The sequence below is a fragment of the Pristiophorus japonicus genome, chromosome 7, assembly GCF_044704955.1.
Source record: "Pristiophorus japonicus isolate sPriJap1 chromosome 7, sPriJap1.hap1, whole genome shotgun sequence".
Lineage (NCBI taxonomy): Eukaryota > Metazoa > Chordata > Chondrichthyes > Pristiophoridae > Pristiophorus > Pristiophorus japonicus.
Genome location: NC_091983.1, coordinates 125,143,661 through 125,161,132, shown reverse-complemented (window position 1 = coordinate 125,161,132; position 17,472 = coordinate 125,143,661). Strand labels below are relative to the sequence as shown.

At 44.0% G+C, this 17,472-nt stretch overlaps 1 protein-coding gene across 2 annotated transcripts in view; it reads right to left on the bottom strand.

Annotated features, from left to right (window-relative positions):
• tbc1d32 (TBC1 domain family, member 32) overlaps window positions 1-17,472 on the bottom strand; it is a 454,803-nt gene that overhangs the window by 221,214 nt on the left and 216,117 nt on the right. For both annotated transcript variants that reach the window (XM_070885302.1, XM_070885303.1), the window contains exons 24-25: window positions 15,218-15,340; window positions 15,010-15,118 (exon numbers count right to left, since the gene is read on the bottom strand). In XM_070885302.1, coding sequence (XP_070741403.1) covers window positions 15,010-15,118; window positions 15,218-15,340 — 232 coding nt within the window. The remainder of the gene's footprint in view (window positions 1-15,009; window positions 15,119-15,217; window positions 15,341-17,472) is intronic.

Here is a 17,472-nt window from a genome sequence, read left to right as displayed (position 1 = left end):
TCCAAGGACACCCTGGCTTGGATGTACGCACGGAAGAGAGGCAGTCAGGCTGAACGACCCCCTCGACCGCCCGCTGCCTGGACCGGCTGATGGCCCCCTTGGCCGTGCCCAGGAACAGTCCTACGAGGAGGCCTTCCGATCTGCCCGCTCTCCTCCACACAGGGTGCCCAAAGATCAGGAGTGTGGGACTGAAGTGCAACCAGAATTTGAGGAGCAGCTCCTTCAAATATTCGAAGAGGAGCTGCAACCTTTCACATTCCACATATACATGGAACACGGACTCATCTAGACCGCAGATATTACAGGTGGCCTGGGAGCCCATGAACCAACTTAAAAATTTGTTGCACTGGACTGCTCCATGCAAAGCCCTCCAGGCCAAGTCCCCAATAAATAGAGGGAGGACTCCCGCGTAGAGAGCACTCCATTGGCGACCCCCGCCTCCTCCGGACGGCAAGATGGTGTTAACAGCTCTACAAAGTTATGGGCATACTCACAGGTGCATACATTACATGTTCCACTTCCTCTCGGGGGTGGTAACCCCAATTTAGGTCGCGGGGTAGGACTTCTGCGCCAGGCAGGGATATTTAAGGAGGGATATACTTGCACTGGAGGCAGTTCAGAGAAGGTTCACTAGGTTGATTCCAAGGATGAGGGGCTTTTCTTATGAAGAAAGGTTGAGCAGGTTGGGCCTGTACTCATTGGAGTTTAAAAGAATGAGAGGTGATCTTATTGAAACATACAAGATTCTGAGAGGGCTTGACAGAGTAGATGCAGAGAGGGTGTTTCCCCTCATGGGGAAATCTAGAACTTGGGGGCATAGTTTCAGAGTAAGGGGTTGCCCATTTAAGATGGAGATGAGGAGGAATTTCTTCTCTCAGAGGGTCATAAATCTTTGGAATTCTCTATCCTGGAGAGCTGTGGAAGCTGAGTCATTGAATATATTCAAGGCTAAGATAGACAGATTCTTGAACTATAGGGGAGTCAAAGATTATGGGGAACAGGCAGGAAAGTGGAGTTGAGGCTAAGATCAGATCTTATTGAATGGCGGAGCAGGACCGAGGGGCCATATGGCCTACTCCTGCTCCTATTTCTTATGTTCTTATGTCCCGCCTCGTGAAGGTTACCGCTCCTAAACAGGGCGATACGCAATTTCATCCCGTCACTCTCTAACCAAAGCCTTGAGCTGCATTTTGAATGTCCCTAATGTTTCTAACTCCACTTTTCCAGATTGAATTCCATTTGCCACTTTTCTGCCCAACTGACCAGTTCATTGCTATCTTTCTGTAGTCTAGAGCTTTCCTCCTCACTTTCAACCACACGGCCAATTTTTGTTACATCTGTAAATTTCTTTATTATGCCCCCTACATTTAAGTCTAAATCATTACTATACACTACAAAACGGAACCGAGTTCTGAGCCCTGTGCAACCCCATTGGAAACAGCCTTCCAGGCACAAATGCAGGCCAGGCGAGACCTGCCGTGATCTACATCCCTCCTGGCGATTGGCCAGCCCACTTCCTGCAATCTCAGACCACTCCTGTAAGTGAACCCTGACACCCTGACACAGAGCAAGTCGTTACTTCCCCAAAACATAGGTAATTTGTAGAAAGGTATGGCAACTAAAGTCAGAACTCCCTGGATAATGAAAGAGATAGAGAGTATGAAGCAGAAAATTAAGCAAAATATAGAAAGTTCAGAGGAGAAGTGAAAAAGAAAATACGAGGGGCAAAGAGAGGGTATGAGAATAGAATGGCAGCGAATATAAATGGCAATCCAAAAGTCTCTATAGGCATATAAATAGTAAACAGGTAATAAGAGGAGGGGTGGGGCCGATTAGGGACCAAAAAGGAGACCTGTGCATGGTGGCAGAGGGTATGGCTAAGGTACTAAATGAGTACCTTGCATCCGTCTTCACCAAGGAAAATGTTGCCACAGACATAGTGAATGAGGAGGTAGAGGAGATACTGGATGGGATAAAAATTGATAAAAGACAAAGTAATGGAAAGCTGGCTGCACTTAAAGTAGATAAGTCATCAGGACCAGATGGGATGCATCCTAGGACACTCAGGGAAGTGAAGGAAGAGATCACAGACGTAATGGCCATAATCTTCCAATCCTTCTTAGAAACGGGGATGGCGCCAGAGGATTAGAGTATTGCAAATGTTACACTCTTGTTCAAAAAAGGGTGTAAAAATAAACTCAGCAACTACAGGCCAGTCAGTTTAACATCTGTAGTTGGAAAGCTTTTAGAAACAATAATCAGGAATAGAATTATCACTTGGACAAGTGTGGATTAATTAAGGATAAAATCAGCATGGTTTTGTTCAAGGCAAATCATTTTTAACCAACTAGATCGAGTTTTTTTAGAAACATAGAAAATAGGTGCAGGAGTAGGCCATTCGGCCCCTCGAGCCTGCACCACCATTCAATATGATCATAGCTGATCATGCAACTTCAGTACCCCATTCCTGCTTTCTCTTCATACCCCTTGATCCCTTTAGCCGTAAGGGCCACATCTAACTCCCTTCTGAATATATCTAACGAACTGACCTCAACAACTTTCTGTGGTAGAGAATTCCACAGGTTCACAATTCTGAGTGAAGAAGTTTCTCCTCAACTCGGTACTAAATGGCTTACCCCTTATGCTTAGACTGTGACCCTTGGTTCTGGACTTCCCCAAAATCGGGAACATTCTTCCTGCATCTAACCTGTCCAATCCCGTCAGAATTTTATATGTTTCTATGAGATCCCCTCTCATTCTTCTAAATTCCAGTGACTATAATCCCAGTCGATCCAGCCTTTCTTCATATGTCAATCCTGTCATCCCAGGAATCAGTCTGGTGAACCTTCGCTGCACTCCCTCAAAAGCAAGAATGTGCTTCCTCAGATTAGGAGACCAAAACTGTACACAATATTCAAGGTGTGGCCTCACCAAGGCCCTGTACAACAGTAGTAAGATCTCCCTGTTCCTATACTCAAATCCTCTCGCTATGAAGCCCAACATGCCGTTTGCCTTCTTCACCGCCTGCTGTACCGGCATGCCAACTTTCAATGACTGATGTACCATGACACCCAGGTCTCGTTGCACCTCCCCTTTTCCTAATCTATCACCATTCAGATAATATTCTGCCTCCCTGTTTTTGCCACCAATGTGGATAACCTCACATTTATCTACATTATACTGCATCTGCCATGCATTTGCCCACTCACCTAACCTGTCCAAGTCACTCTTGCAGCCTCTTAGCATCCTTCTCACAGCTCATACTGCCACCCAGCTTAGTGTCATCTGCAAACTTAGAAATATTACATTCAATTCCTTCGTCCAAATCATTAATGTATATAGTAAATAGCTGGGGGCCCTGCACTGAACCTTGCGGTAAGCCACTAGTCACTGCCTGCCATTCTGAAAAGGACCTGTTTATCCCGACTCTTTGCTTCCTGTCTGCCAACCAGTTTTCTATCCACGTCAATACATTACCCCCGATACCATGTGTTTAATTTTGCACACCGATCTCTTGTGTGGGACCTTGTCAAAAGCCTTTCGAAAGTTCAAATACACCACATCCACTGGTTCTCCCTTGTCCACGCTACTCGTTACATCCTCAAAAAATTCTAGAAGATTTGTCAAGCATGATTTCCCTTTCATAAATCATGCTGACTTGGACCGATCCTGTCACTGCTTTCCAAATGCGCTGCTATTATGTCTTTAATAATTGATTCCAACATTTTCCCCACTACCGATATCAGGCTAACCGGTCTATAATTCCCCATTTTCTCTCTCCCTCCTTTTTTAAAAAGTGGGGTTACATTAGCTACGCTCTAATCCACAAGAACTGATCCAGAGTCTATAGAATGATGGAAAATGACCACCAATGCATCCACTATTTCTAGGGCCACTTCCTTAAGTACTCTGGGATGCAGACTATCAGGCCCTGGGGATTTATCGGCCTTCAATCCCATCAATTTCCCTAACACAATTTCCTGACTAATAAGGATTTCCTTCAGTTCCTCCTTCTCGCTAGACCCTCGGTCCCCAAGTATTTCCGGAAGGTTATTTGTGCCTTCCTCAGTGAAGACAGAACCAAAGTATCTGTTCAATTGGTCTGCCATTTCTTTGTTCCACATTATAAATTCACCTGATTCTGACTGCAAGGGACCTACATTTGTCTTCAATAATCGTTTTCTCTTCATGTACCTATAGAAGCTTTTGCAGTCAGTTTTTATGTTCCCTGCAAGCTTACTCTCGTACTCTTTTCCCCCACCTAATGAAATCCTTTGTCCTCCTCTGCTGAGTTCTAAATTTCTCCCAGTCTTCAGGTTTGTTGCTTTTTCTGGCCAATTTATATGCCTCATCCTTGGATTTAACACTATCCCTAATTTCCCTCGTTAGCCACGGTTGAGCCACCTTCCCAGTTTTATTTTTACGTCAGACAGGGACGTACAATTGTTGAAGTTCATCCATGTGATCTTTAAATGTCTGCCATTGCCTATCCACCGTCAACCCTTTTAGTATCATTTGCCAGTCTATCCTAGCCAATTAATTTCTCATACCATCGAAGTTACCTTTCTTTAAGTTCAGGGCCCTAGTCTCTAAATTATCTGTGTCACTCTCCATCTTAATGAAGAATTCTACCATATTCTGGTCACTCTTACCCAAGGGGCCTCTCATTACACAAGACCCAGTCTAGGATGGCCTGCTCTCTAGTTGGTTCCTCGACATATTGGTCTAGAAAACCAACCCAATCAATATGTAGATTAAAGTCACCCATGATAACTGCTGTACCTTTATTGCACGCATCCCTAATTTCCTGTTTGATGCCATCCCCAACCTCACTACTACTGTTTGGTGGTCTGTACACAACTCCCACTAGCGTTTTCTGCCCTTTGGTGTTTCGCAGCTCTACCCATACAGATTGTACATCATCCAAGCTAATGTCCTTCCTTACTATTGTGTTAATCTTCTCTTTAACCAGCAACGCTACCCCACCTCCTTTTCCTTTCTGTCTAACCTTCCTGAATATTGAATACCCCTGGACGTTGAGTTCCCAGCCTTGGTCACCCTGTCTCCGTAATCCCAATTACATCATTACCATTAATAGCTATCTGCGCAGTTAATTCATCCACCTTATTACGAATGCTCCTCGCATTGAGACACAGAGCCTTCAGGCTTGTTTTTGTAACACTCTTTATCCTTTTAGAATTATGATGTAATGTGGCCCTTTTTGATTTTTGCCTTTGATTTCTCTGAGATAACAGAGAGAGTTGATGAGGGCAATGCAGTTGATGTGGTGTACATGGATTTCCAAAAGGCATTCGACAAAGTGCCACATAATAGGTTTGCCAGCAAAGTTGAAGCCCATGGAATAAAAGGGACAGTGGCAGCATGGATATGAAATTGGCTACTTGATGGGAAGAGAGTAGTGGTGAATGGTTATTTTTCGGACTGGAGGAAGGTATACAGTGGTGTTCCCCAGGGGTCAGTTCTAGGATCACTGCTTTTCCTAATATATATTAATGACTTGGATGTGGGTGCATAGGGCGCTCTTTCAAAATTTGCAGATGACACAAAGCTTGGAAGTATAGTGAACAGTGAGGAGGATAGTGATAGATTTCAAGAAGACATAGACAGGCTGGTGGAATGGGCGGACACGTGGCAGATGAAATTTAATGCAGAAAAGTGCAAAGTGATACATTTTGGTAAAAAGAATGTGGAGAGGAAATATAAACTAAAGGGTACAATCCTAAAGGGGGTGCATGAACAGAGAGACCTAAGGGTATATGTACATAAATTGTTGAAGGTGGCAGGGCAGGTTGAGAAAGCAGTTAAAAAAGCTAACAGGATCCTGAGTTTCATGAATAGAGGTATAGGCCTGAAATTGAAGAACTTACTGCCCACTGTCACCGACATTCCTCTGCAACATCTGCCTAGTGCCACTTTCAACTTGACCTGGAGCAGGTGGGAGGAGAGAGCCGCCAAGAAGCGCCGGTCGACGTCAGCGGACGGCCGAGTCGCGCAACTGACCTCCTGTCAGCCAAGCTGCGATTTTCATGCAGGCAGGAGTCGGCGGCAGAACAGGGGTGGACCGCTGGCTGGAGGCTGGTCTGTCCCTGAAGGTAGGTATGAAGATCTTGAAAAAAGGTCAGTAAACATTTTTTTTTCCCCACAGCGACTTACATGAAGGTCTTCCGATGATTTTTTTTTCCTGATGATTTTTCTTTGTAGGTCTTCGATCCTCCGTGGGCCCTTCTCCATCCTCGGCAGCACTTAGACGGCAAGCGCCTTTGCCTCCGAGAATGAGAACTCCTGTTGGCTGTCGCCCAGATAGGCGGCATAAGTCTCTCATTTGCCGCCCACTGCCCTTTGAAGGACCTTCACGATGAATATCCCGCCCAACCTACCGTTCGGTACCTCAGCGACCCTTTGGGCAGCAGTTGGGCGGGCGTGGTCCTTCACCAATTTCGTGCCCGTAGAGTACAAAAGCATGGATCGTATGATGAACTTGGATAAAACACTGGTACGGCCTCAGCTGGAGTAGTGTGTCCAATTCTGTGCACCGCACTTTAGGAAGGATGTGAAGGCCTTAGAGAAGGTGCAGAAAAGATTTACTAGAATTATTCCAGGGATGAAAGACTTCAGTTACGTGGATAGACTGGAGAAACTGGGGTTGTTCTCCTTGGAGCAGAGAAGATTGAAGGGAGATCTGATATAGGTGTTCAAAATCATGAGATCTGGACAAGTAGATAGAGAGAAACTGTTCCCATTGGCAGAATGGTCGACAACCAGAGAACAGATTTAAGGTGATTGGCAAAAGAACCAAAGGTGACATAAGAAATAACTTTTTTACACAGCGAGTGGTTAGGATCTAGAATGAATTGCCTGAAAGGGTGGTAGAACGGAACTATTCTATGGGCTCAAGTTTCGGACCCCGACTAGAACGGCGCACATCGGAGAGGCCCGCCTAATTTGTAGAACTGAAAAAACGCAAAATACTTACCTCACGATTCTCCGATATCTGTAGGCCCGTTTCCAGCTCAGCACGGTGCAGCAGGAGCTGCTGGGGGCGGAGCTATAGCTCTGAGCCAAAAACAGTGCCGGCAACTGTGCACGTGTGCAGTGGAGGCTGCGTGCGTGCGCAGTAGCTCCTGGCCCTCCCAGCACGTCCTGTCTCCGGGCAACGACCTTATACCTGGCCGACGGGACGTCGCCCCTATCCCGGGTCGAGTGGCCTGACAGTACTTGCCTCTTGTGCGGCGGTACGCCAGGCATCTCCTGGGAGCAGGCCCCACCCGAACTCCTTGTTGGCGGCGGGGCCCGCTCGCCCAGCATCTCGCTGGGGGCTGGCCCCGCTCGAAGTCCACGGCGTCGCCAGCGGGTCCCACCCAAAGTGATGGTCGGCGGCAAGGCCCGGTCGAACTGATGGTCGGCGGCGGGGCCCGGTCGAACTGATGGTCGGCGGCGGGGCCCGCCCGAAGTCCTGGTCGGCGGCAGGGCCCGCCCGCCCGGCATCTCGCTGGGGGCCGGCCCCGCTCGAAGTCCACGGCGTCGCCGGTGGGTCCCACCCAAAGTGATGGTCGGCGGCGAGGCCCGCCCGACGTGATGGTCGGCGGCGGGGCCCGCCCGAAGTCCTGGTCGGCGGCAGGGCCCGCCCGATCGGCATCTCCGAGGGGGGCCCGTCCAAGCACGCTGTTGGAGGGCTCCCGGTGCTGCAGTAGGTGAGTAGAAACTTAATTTTTTATTTATTGATTGATTTTTTATCATTTTTAAAAAACATTTTTTTGTTTTATATTTTTTTGATTTTTTTTTGATTGATTTATTGGTTGGTTTATTGATTTATTTATCATTTATTATTGATGATGGCTCTTTATTTGTAAAAATGAAGTGTTTAATGCTAGTAAACTTCCTTGCCCCAGCCCCTATCTCTCGTTCCCTGCGCCTAATTTATAAAGTGTAGGCAAGATTTTTCTGAGCGTACAAAAATTTACACTTACTCCATTCTAAGTTAGTTTGGAATAAGTTTTCGCTGCCTAAACTTGCAAAACAGGCGTAAGTGGCTGGTAACGCCCCCTTTTGAAAAAAAAAACTGTTCTAAAACAAAACTATTCTAATTCACTAGAATTGGAGCAAACGAAATGCCGAGAATTGCAATTTCTAAGATACTCCATTCTAAACTAGTTGCTCCAAAAAAATAGGAGCAACTCGAGCCGAAACTTGAGCCCTATGATTCTAAAGCCCAAGGATCGAGCACTGAACCCTTGTTACTGTACTTTGGCTACCGATTATATCACACACCCTTGGAAATTAGTAGAACAAACACTTCTCGACCATGCTTAGCCAATAAACTGCCAAATTGAATTCTTAAACAGTAGACTGATATGTGAACAGAAACAATGACATTTGTAGATTTTACACAGTTCAGCCTAATTATACATCCCCAGAAGATAGAAAATAACAAACAGTTGCAGCAGCTACCCTAATCTGACCAGACGCAAGATCCCTGAGTATTAAACAACAAACTTCCACATAAAAGTTATAATCTACAGAATTTCCCTGGCCTGTTTACCTCTCCAATGTCATTTGAAGGAATATATAATTTTAACAAAGACAGGCCAACTTTTCAAAATGTGACCCAGGACAAAAGAAATTTAAATATTTATTTCAAACTCAAAAAGAGCTGATCATCCAAGTACATCGACAATGGCTGCTGCCGAAAAGGCAGAAAATGGGGTGGCGCAGGGTGAGATGTCAAAATCTGCTGAAATGGGAGCCAGCAGGGGCAGCAAATTCCGGGGACAGGCAGATCACAGGCACTATCTATAACTACTAAAATTCTACAGTATGTCATACCTTCTCTTCACATATCTATTAATTCTACATGGAGAGTAAAGAAAGACCTCGAGGTGAAGTAGGGTTACAGGGCTAGGGATAAATTGGACCAGGGCACACAGACGATATTCAGTACCCTTTATAAAATCTTACATTCTATCATTACATTTATATCGCCATTATAAATCCATATGCCCATATTTATAATGGAAACTGTCATGTAAACGCGTCATGCTGTGACAGTGGTGGCGTTGCAAGATTTTATAATGGATAAAGTTGACAGGAAATGCATGCAGGCATAAGATATATAATATTAAAAATACTGAGTGGGTTGCGACATTCTATCTCAAAATGTCAGACTGTGAATATGAAAACATATTTTAAATTTGTCAACAATTACTTGCAGTAATTATGCCTGTATATGGTCCTGTGATAGGGATTTTCAACTTGAAATGTCACAAACAAAAAATACCTGCTATAGTATATGGAGAAGTTATGGTAAAGAATTCTGGTCGAGTCTGCATGTTGTGCCACTGATATTTTGGGGCTGCTTCACCCTGCTGGCTCCACCTTCAAATGTCCTATTGTATTTTTCAAACAAATTGTTCTCAGGATGTAAGCGTTAATGGCAAGGCCACATTTCTTGCCCATTGCTAGCTGTTTGGAGGATTCAGTGTTACTCTCGATCCCCTGGTCTTTTTGTCCACACTGGTTGTCTGCCCTGCTGTGCTGCAGATTTCCTCACCCACCATCCCTTAAATTCTTGCTTATTCTAGCTGCAATTTGGCCTTCTCCCCCACTAAGCGATCTATTAGCTTCTTCACTCCCTCTTTTCCCCTCTGCTCCTCTTACATACCCCTCATCGCCCTTTTGCCTTTCACCCACTGCTCCCTTCCCTTCACCCCTCCCTTCGTCATCTGCCTCAATCCCAAGCGCACCACCATCCTTCCCCTCGCCTCCTGCTGCCTTCTCCATGCCTTCTCTTCCTCTTTTGTCCTCTCTATCCTCATCTTTCTTCCTCCCTCGCTACCCTTCCCTCCTCTCTCATGTTGCTCTTACCCATCTTGGTCCAACTATTCCCTTACCCTGCTTATACACAACTGCCTGTGTGCCACGCCACGGGAGATCAACTAGTAGATATGTTAAGGGCAGTATATGGGTCACGCATTCCGTTGAACAATGCCATGTAGATATTTCTATGCAGATATTCATGTTAGTGTTCCTTTTTGTATCTAATTTGTCTCAAATCACCCTATTTCCTTTTCCGTTACTCCATTGTTTCTTTCTCTATCCTTAGATGTCTTTGGTTAAGGAGATAGACTGTTGGTCCCACTGTTCACTATGGTCCCAGATGCCCAGTTATCAGCTCGCACTTCTAGCAAGTGACAATGCAAAGCTTGAGCTGAAAGGTTCAGGAAAAAGTTTAACTAATGGCGTATGCACATGATTCCTCGCTCTGTAAGATTTGGCCCATTATCCTTATCATTTTATAAACAGATTTGATTTTAAACACAATCAAAAAAAAAATTCGCTCTTCCAGACCTTGACCCGAACCTCACTTTCCTCAACTCAACCACGCAGAGATCCATTCCTGAAATTTTACATAAGAACATAAGAAATAGGAGCAGGAGTGGGCCATACGGCTCCTTGAACCTGCTTCGCCATTCAATAAGATCATGGCTGATCTGATCATGGACTCGGCTCCACCTCCCTGCCACTCCCCATAACCCTTAATCGTTTAAGAAACTGTCTATTTCTGTATTAAATTTATTCAATGTCCCAGCTTCCACAGCTCTCTGAGGCAGCGAATTCCACAGATTTATAACCGTCAGAGAAGAAATTTCTCCTCATCTCAGTTTTAAATGGGCAGCCCCTTATTCTAAGATCGTGCCCTCTAGTTCTAGTCTCCCCCATCAGTGGAAACATCCTCTCTGCATCCACCTTGTCAAGCCCCCTCATAATCTTATACATTTCGATAAGATCAGCTCTCATTCTTCTGAACTCCAATGCGTAGAGGCCCAACCTATCCTCATAAGTCAGCCCCCTCATCACCGGAATCAACCTAGTGAACGTTCGCTGAACTGCCTCCAAAGCAAGTATATCCTTTCGTAAATATGGAAACCAAAACTGCACGCAGTATTCCAGGTGTGGCCTCACCAATACCCTGTATAGCTGTAGCAAGACTTCCCTGCTTTTATACACCATCCCCTTTGCAATAAAGGCCAAGATTCCATTGGCCTTCCTGATCACTTGCTGTACCTGCATACTATCCTTTTGTGTTTCATGCACAAGTACCCTCAGGTCCCGCTGTACTGCAGCACTTTGCAATCTTTCTCCATTTAAATAATAACTTGCTCTTTGATTTTTCTGCCAAAGTGCATGACCTCACACTTTCCAACATTATACTCCATCTGCCAAATTTTTCCCACTCACTTAGCCTGTCTATGTCCTTTTGCAGATTTTTTGTGTCCTCCTCACACATTGCTTTTCCTCCCATCTTTGTATCGTCAGCAAACTTGGCTGCGTTACACTCATTCCCTTCTTCCAAGTTGTTTATATAGATTGTAAATAGTTGGGGTTCCAGCACTGATCCCTGCGGCATCCTACTTGTTAATGATTGCCAACCAGAGAATGAACCATTTATCCCGACTCTCTCCAGCTCTCTTCCCTGTTACTGCTAAAACCCTGGAGCCCTATATTCTTTCCTTTGTTTTGCTCCCTGATTCAGAGGTCCACTACAAATCTCCCCAACTTTTTTTCTTTTAAAATCATGCTTTTTTAAGTAGTCTTGTTTTGATGCTTTTTGTTTTAAAAAGTACCCCTATTATCCTGACTTTTAAAAAAAATAACTCTGGTTGAACTGCTTTCTTTCAAATTGCCACTATTCTACTGCCTTTTTGGAATACTCTTGGTTCTTCTGCCTTTGGCCCTCCTTTTTCTATCCCTTTAAATAAAGAGTATGCTGGCTGTGCTTTGTTTTTTCAATGTTCCCAATAGAAATCGCTTTTTAGTCAAATCCACTATTTTTTATCTTGCTTTTTATCAATCCCAGTTGTACTTCCACCCGCACTCCCTATCCCTGCACTTCTTTTGCATTTTATTCCATATTTAACAGCCTTGTTGCACTGTGTCTTTTAATTTTCCTTGGTCTCTTTTGAAATCCACTACAGCAGTCTTTTCTTTATCACACTCCATTTTTTTTTTTTAAAGTGTCATTGCATGTTATTTTTTTTGGGTTTCTAATCTTCTTTATTTTCTAAAGGTCTTAAATATGCAATAGATTTGGATTTTCAAAATTGTTCGATATTGTTCTGCATTGCAGACTCATAAGTAAGGTCAGAGCATATGGGGAGTCAGGAGACAGGAAGCACCATACAAGTAGATATAAAACCATGACATTAAACTCTCATAAAAGTAAGGCACCAAGTCGCTTACAGAAATAACTGATGTCACCGAACCCAAGTAAGTATTTATGACAGACCCGAACAAGGACATTTTCACACAAACAAAACATTTGGAAAAGCATAATTCAATCAAGCAGAGTCAACATGGTTTTATGAAAGGGAAACCATGTTTGACAAATTTGCTGGAGTTCTTTGAGGATGTAACGAGCAGGGTGGATAAAGGGGAACCAGTGGATGCGGTGTATTTACAATGTATATTAATGACTTCGATGAAGGGACCGAGTGTAATGCAGCCAAGTTTGCTGATGAGATAAAGATGGGTGGGAAAGCAAATTGTGAGGAGGATACAAAAAATCTGCAAAGAGATATAGACAGGCTAAGTGAGTGGGCAAAGATTTGGCAGATGAAGTATAATGTGGGAAAATGTGAGGTTATCCAGTTCGGCAGAAAAAACAGAAAAGCAAATTGTAATTTAAATGGAGAAAAATTGCAAAGTGCTGCAGTGCTTTGTGCATGGCGGTCCTCGTGCATGAAATACAGAAAGCTAGTATGCAGGTACAGCAAGTAATCAGGAAGGCAAATGGAATGTTGGCCTTTATTGCAAGGGAGATAAGAGTATAAAAGCAGAGAAGTCCTGCTACGACTGTACAGGGTATTGGTGAGGCCGCACCTAGAGTACTGCATACAGTTTTGGTCTCCGTATTTAAGGAAGGATATACATGCTTTGGAGGCTGTTCAGAGAAGGTTCACTAGGTTGATTTCGGAGATAAGGGGGTTGACTTATGAAGATAGGTTGAGTAGGTTGGGCCCATACACATTGGAATTCAGAAGAATGAGAGGTGATCTTATTGAAACACATCAGATAATGAGGGGGCTTGACAAGGTGGATGCAGAGAGGATATTTCCACTCATAGGGGAAACTAAAACTAGAGGACAGTCTCACAATAAGGGGCCGCACATTTAAAACTGAGATGAGGAGGAATTTCTTCTCTTAGAGGGTTGTAAATCTATGGAATTCTCTGCCCCAGAGAGCCGTGGAGACTGGATCATTGAATATATTTAAGGTGGAGATAGACAGATTTTTGAGCGATAAGTGAATAAAGGGTAATGGGGGAGCGGACAGGAAAGTGGAGCTGAGTTCATGATCAGATCAGCCATGATCTTATTGACTGGTGGAGCAGGCTCTAAGGGCCAAATGGCCTACTCCTGCTCCTATTCTTTATGTTCTTATGTTCTTATCAAACTGGACTAATAGAGGTTGGACATATTATCAGCACAACACTCCTAAATTATAAGAACATAAGAAATAGGAGCGGGAGTAGACCATTTGGCCCTTCAAGCTTGCTCTGCTATTCAACAAGATCGAAGCTGATCTTCTATCTCAACTCCACCTTCCTTCACTATCCCCAAATCCCTTAATTCCCTTCGTTTCCAAAAATTTATCGACCTCCGTCTTGAATATACTCACCAACTGAGCATTCACTGCTCTGGGGTAGAGAATTCTAAAGATTCACAACCCTTTGAGTGAAGAAATTTCTCCTCATCTCAGTACTAAATAGCCTACCCCTTATTCTGTGACTGTGACCCCGTGGTCTGGATTCCCCAGCCAGGGGAAACATTTTCCCAGCAATAACCCCGTTATGCCCAATTATGAATTTTATATGTTTCAATTACATCATCTCTCAATTTTCTAAACGCTAAGGAATATAGGCCTAGTCTACTCCTCATAGGGCAATCTCCTCATCCCAGGAACCAGTCTGGTAAACCTTATGTCATACCAAACAGAATATTTAATGCTGCAACACTAAATTGAATAGCATCTTTAATGGAGTAAAACGTCCAGAGACATTAGAAAAAGTGTTAGAGTGTAGGACAGAAATGCCGAAAAGTTCTGCCACTGATGGCGGCATGTGGGGGGGGGGTGGCATGAAGACAGTGGTCTCACAGGAAGATAGAGTCTGATGATCAAAGGGCAAGGGCTAGGATGTAGAACTGGAGGAGCTTGCAGAAGGTTGTGGCAAGGTCATTTCACAAGCATTCATGTATAATTTGACCTGGTGCTTAAAAATACCTTTGCTATGGGGCATCACAAAGATAACAAATAGGACTGGGCAAGGATGGAACCTTGGCAGGTACAGAAAAATAATTCAATGCAGCAACTGTGCTGATTACAATGGGACAAGTCGGAATGGAGACAAGAAAAAGCAGTACTACAGAAGTGGATGACTGTTGGAAAGGCAATGGAGGAGGCTAAGGTTATTGAACATATCGAAGGCCAAAGAGGTCAAAGAAGACAGTGTGTAAAGTCACAAGGATGTTTCTGATGACCTTGACCATTTTCAGTGCATGGGCAAGATGGAAACCAAACTGAATGGATTCAAACCAAAATTGGTGTAAGAGCTGGGTGGCAATGACAAATTCAAGGAAAGGGAGAGGATGGAGGGGAGTCAAGAGTAGGGTTTTTAAGAAGGCGTGGTCACAGCAGCTTCGTGAGGTAGGTGGGAGTAATGGTAAGGTAGCCATTTATCATGTCAGTGCAGAATTTGAGGGAGGAGGATATGTGTGTCATGCAGATGAATCTTATGGGGACTAGATGTGGGAGAGGCTGCAGTGTTGGGTAGACCACAAGAGACAGTAGAAGAGGAGGTGACAGATACTATCGATGCAGGAGACAAAGAAATCAATGAGCTCGTCAGTGTGGTCAATAAAAACACACACATTATTCCATGTGAAATAAAAAAAGAAGCTACACAATAAATAGGAGAAAAGAGATTTTTCCAACCTTCTGCAAAACTCTTGGAGGCAAAACCCGTTCTGATGGTCCCCCAAGCAGATTCATGCGGACAAGTATATGATTCCTCTCCACAGAGAGACCATCAATTATGAAATCCCTGAAATACATAGTATTATGATTACTTTAGGAAAAAAAAGTTACTTATTTTTTTAAATACAAAACATGTAGCATGCCAAGGATATTACCACTTCCTCACCCTGGATTTTCTAAGCTTTCTCTAACATTTTCTTTTTGTGCATTCAAGAGAATTTCTGATACATTGTATTGGGATTCTAAAAGTAAAAGAATATCCAGATTGCAGCACATAACACTCAGTAGCCTACGGAAACAAAGATAAAGAGTGATCAGTAATAACAAAGCAAATGTTTATTCGTTTGGTATAAATGCAACAGATGACTTTCCAATCAATTTATGAAAACTTTGTACAGATGAGGGAAAATCAGGTTAATAAATGGTGCAAAAAAAAAAGCTTTGCCAAGTGGGAACACATATCATGAATGGAGGGCAACATGACCAATTTGTCACCTCCATGATTTTCTGTCCATTAAAACTAATGTCTGTGCCTAAATTCTCAAAATATGCTCCCATTCTGCAAAGTCCGATGCCAGGAATGCCAAACTGCATAATTTACCCCACAGTAAATCAGATGAGAAACTTCCATTGGCATTATTATGCAACTAGGTTTCAAACAGATGTCTAATTTTGTGATCAAGTTGATCAATGCAGCAAAATTGATGATTTTCTCTACAGTTTTAAAGGCTACCCAGGAATTACATCCATTACTGTGGCGAGAGTTCTATTGAGACTCTTGGTAAGGCTACACAAGATACCAAGATAAAGATAATTGAGCTTCGCCCAGGCCAACAGCCCCAGCATTGAAGCACTGACCACACTTGATCAGCTCCGCTGGGCAGGCCACATTGTTCGCATGCCAGACACAAGGCTCCCAAAGAAAGCGCTCTACTCGGAATTCCCTCACTGCAAGTGAACCAAAGGTGGGCAGAGGAACGGTTACCCTCAAAGCTGCCCTGATAAAGTGCAACATCTCCACCAACACCTGGGAGTCTCTGACCAAAGACCGCTCCAAGTGGAGGAAGTGCATCCGGGAGGGCGCTGAGCACCCCGAGTCTCATCACCGAGAGCATGCAGAAATCAAGCGTAGACAGCGGAAAGAGCGTGCTGCAAACCAGTCCCACCCACCCTTTCCTTCAACGACTATCTGTCCAACCTATCCATCCATGCACCTTTTAAATGTGGTTAGGGTTTCTGCCTTTCCCACCCTTCCAGGAAGTTGAGTTCCAGACCCCCTCAACCCTCTGCATGAAGAAGCTTCCCCTCAAATCACCTCTAAGCCTTCCACCAACCACTTTAAAACTATGCTCCCTCGTAATTGACCCTTCTACCAAGAGAAATAGGCCCTTTCTATCCACTATATCCAGGTCCCTCAAAATGTTATACAACTCAATGAGGTCTCCTCTCAGCCTCCTCTGTTCCAAGGAGAACAAACCCAGCCTATTTAATTTGTTCTTATAGCTAAGATTCTCCATTCCAGGCAGCATCCTTGTAAATCTCCTCTGCACCCTCTCTAGTGCAATCACCTCCTTCCTATAATACGGTGACCAGAACTGCATGCAGTATTCCAGCTGTGGCCTAACCAGAGTATTATACAATTTAAGCATAACCTCCCTGCTCTTGTATTCTATGCCTTGGCCAATAAAGGCAAGCATTCCGTATGCCTTCTTAACCACCTTATCCACCTGGCCTGCTACCTTCACGAATCTGTGGACAATCCCTCTTTGTTCACCTACACTTCTGTGGCCTGCCGTTTAATGTGTGTACTCTCTCATTATTAGCCCTCCCCAAGTGCATTACCTCACACTTCTCCGAATTAAATTCCATCTGCCACTGTTCTGCCCACCTAACCAGTAGATTGATATCCTCCTGCAGTCCATGACTTTCCTCTTCATTATCAACCTCACAGCCAATTTTAGTGACATCTGCAAACTTCTTAATCATACCCTATATATTCAAATCTAGATCATTGATGTATACCACAAAAAGCAAGGGATCCAGTACTGAGCCCTGCGAAATCCCACTGGAAACATTCTTCCAGTTACAAAAACATCTATCAACCATTACCCTTTGCTTCCTCACCATTAAGCTAATTTTGGATCCAACTTGCCACTTTGCCATGGGCTTTTACTTTTGACCAGTCTGCCATGTGGGACCTTATCAAAAGCTTTGCTAAAGTCCATATACACTACATCATACGCAATACCTTCATCGGCCCTCTTGGTTACCTCCTCGAAAAATTCAATCAGGTTAGTCAAACACGATCTTCCCTTAAGAAATCTGTGATCATTGTCCCTGATTAATCCTTGCCTTTCTAAATGTAGATTTATCCTGTCCTTCAGGATTTTTTCCAATAATTTTTCCATCACTGAGGTTCGG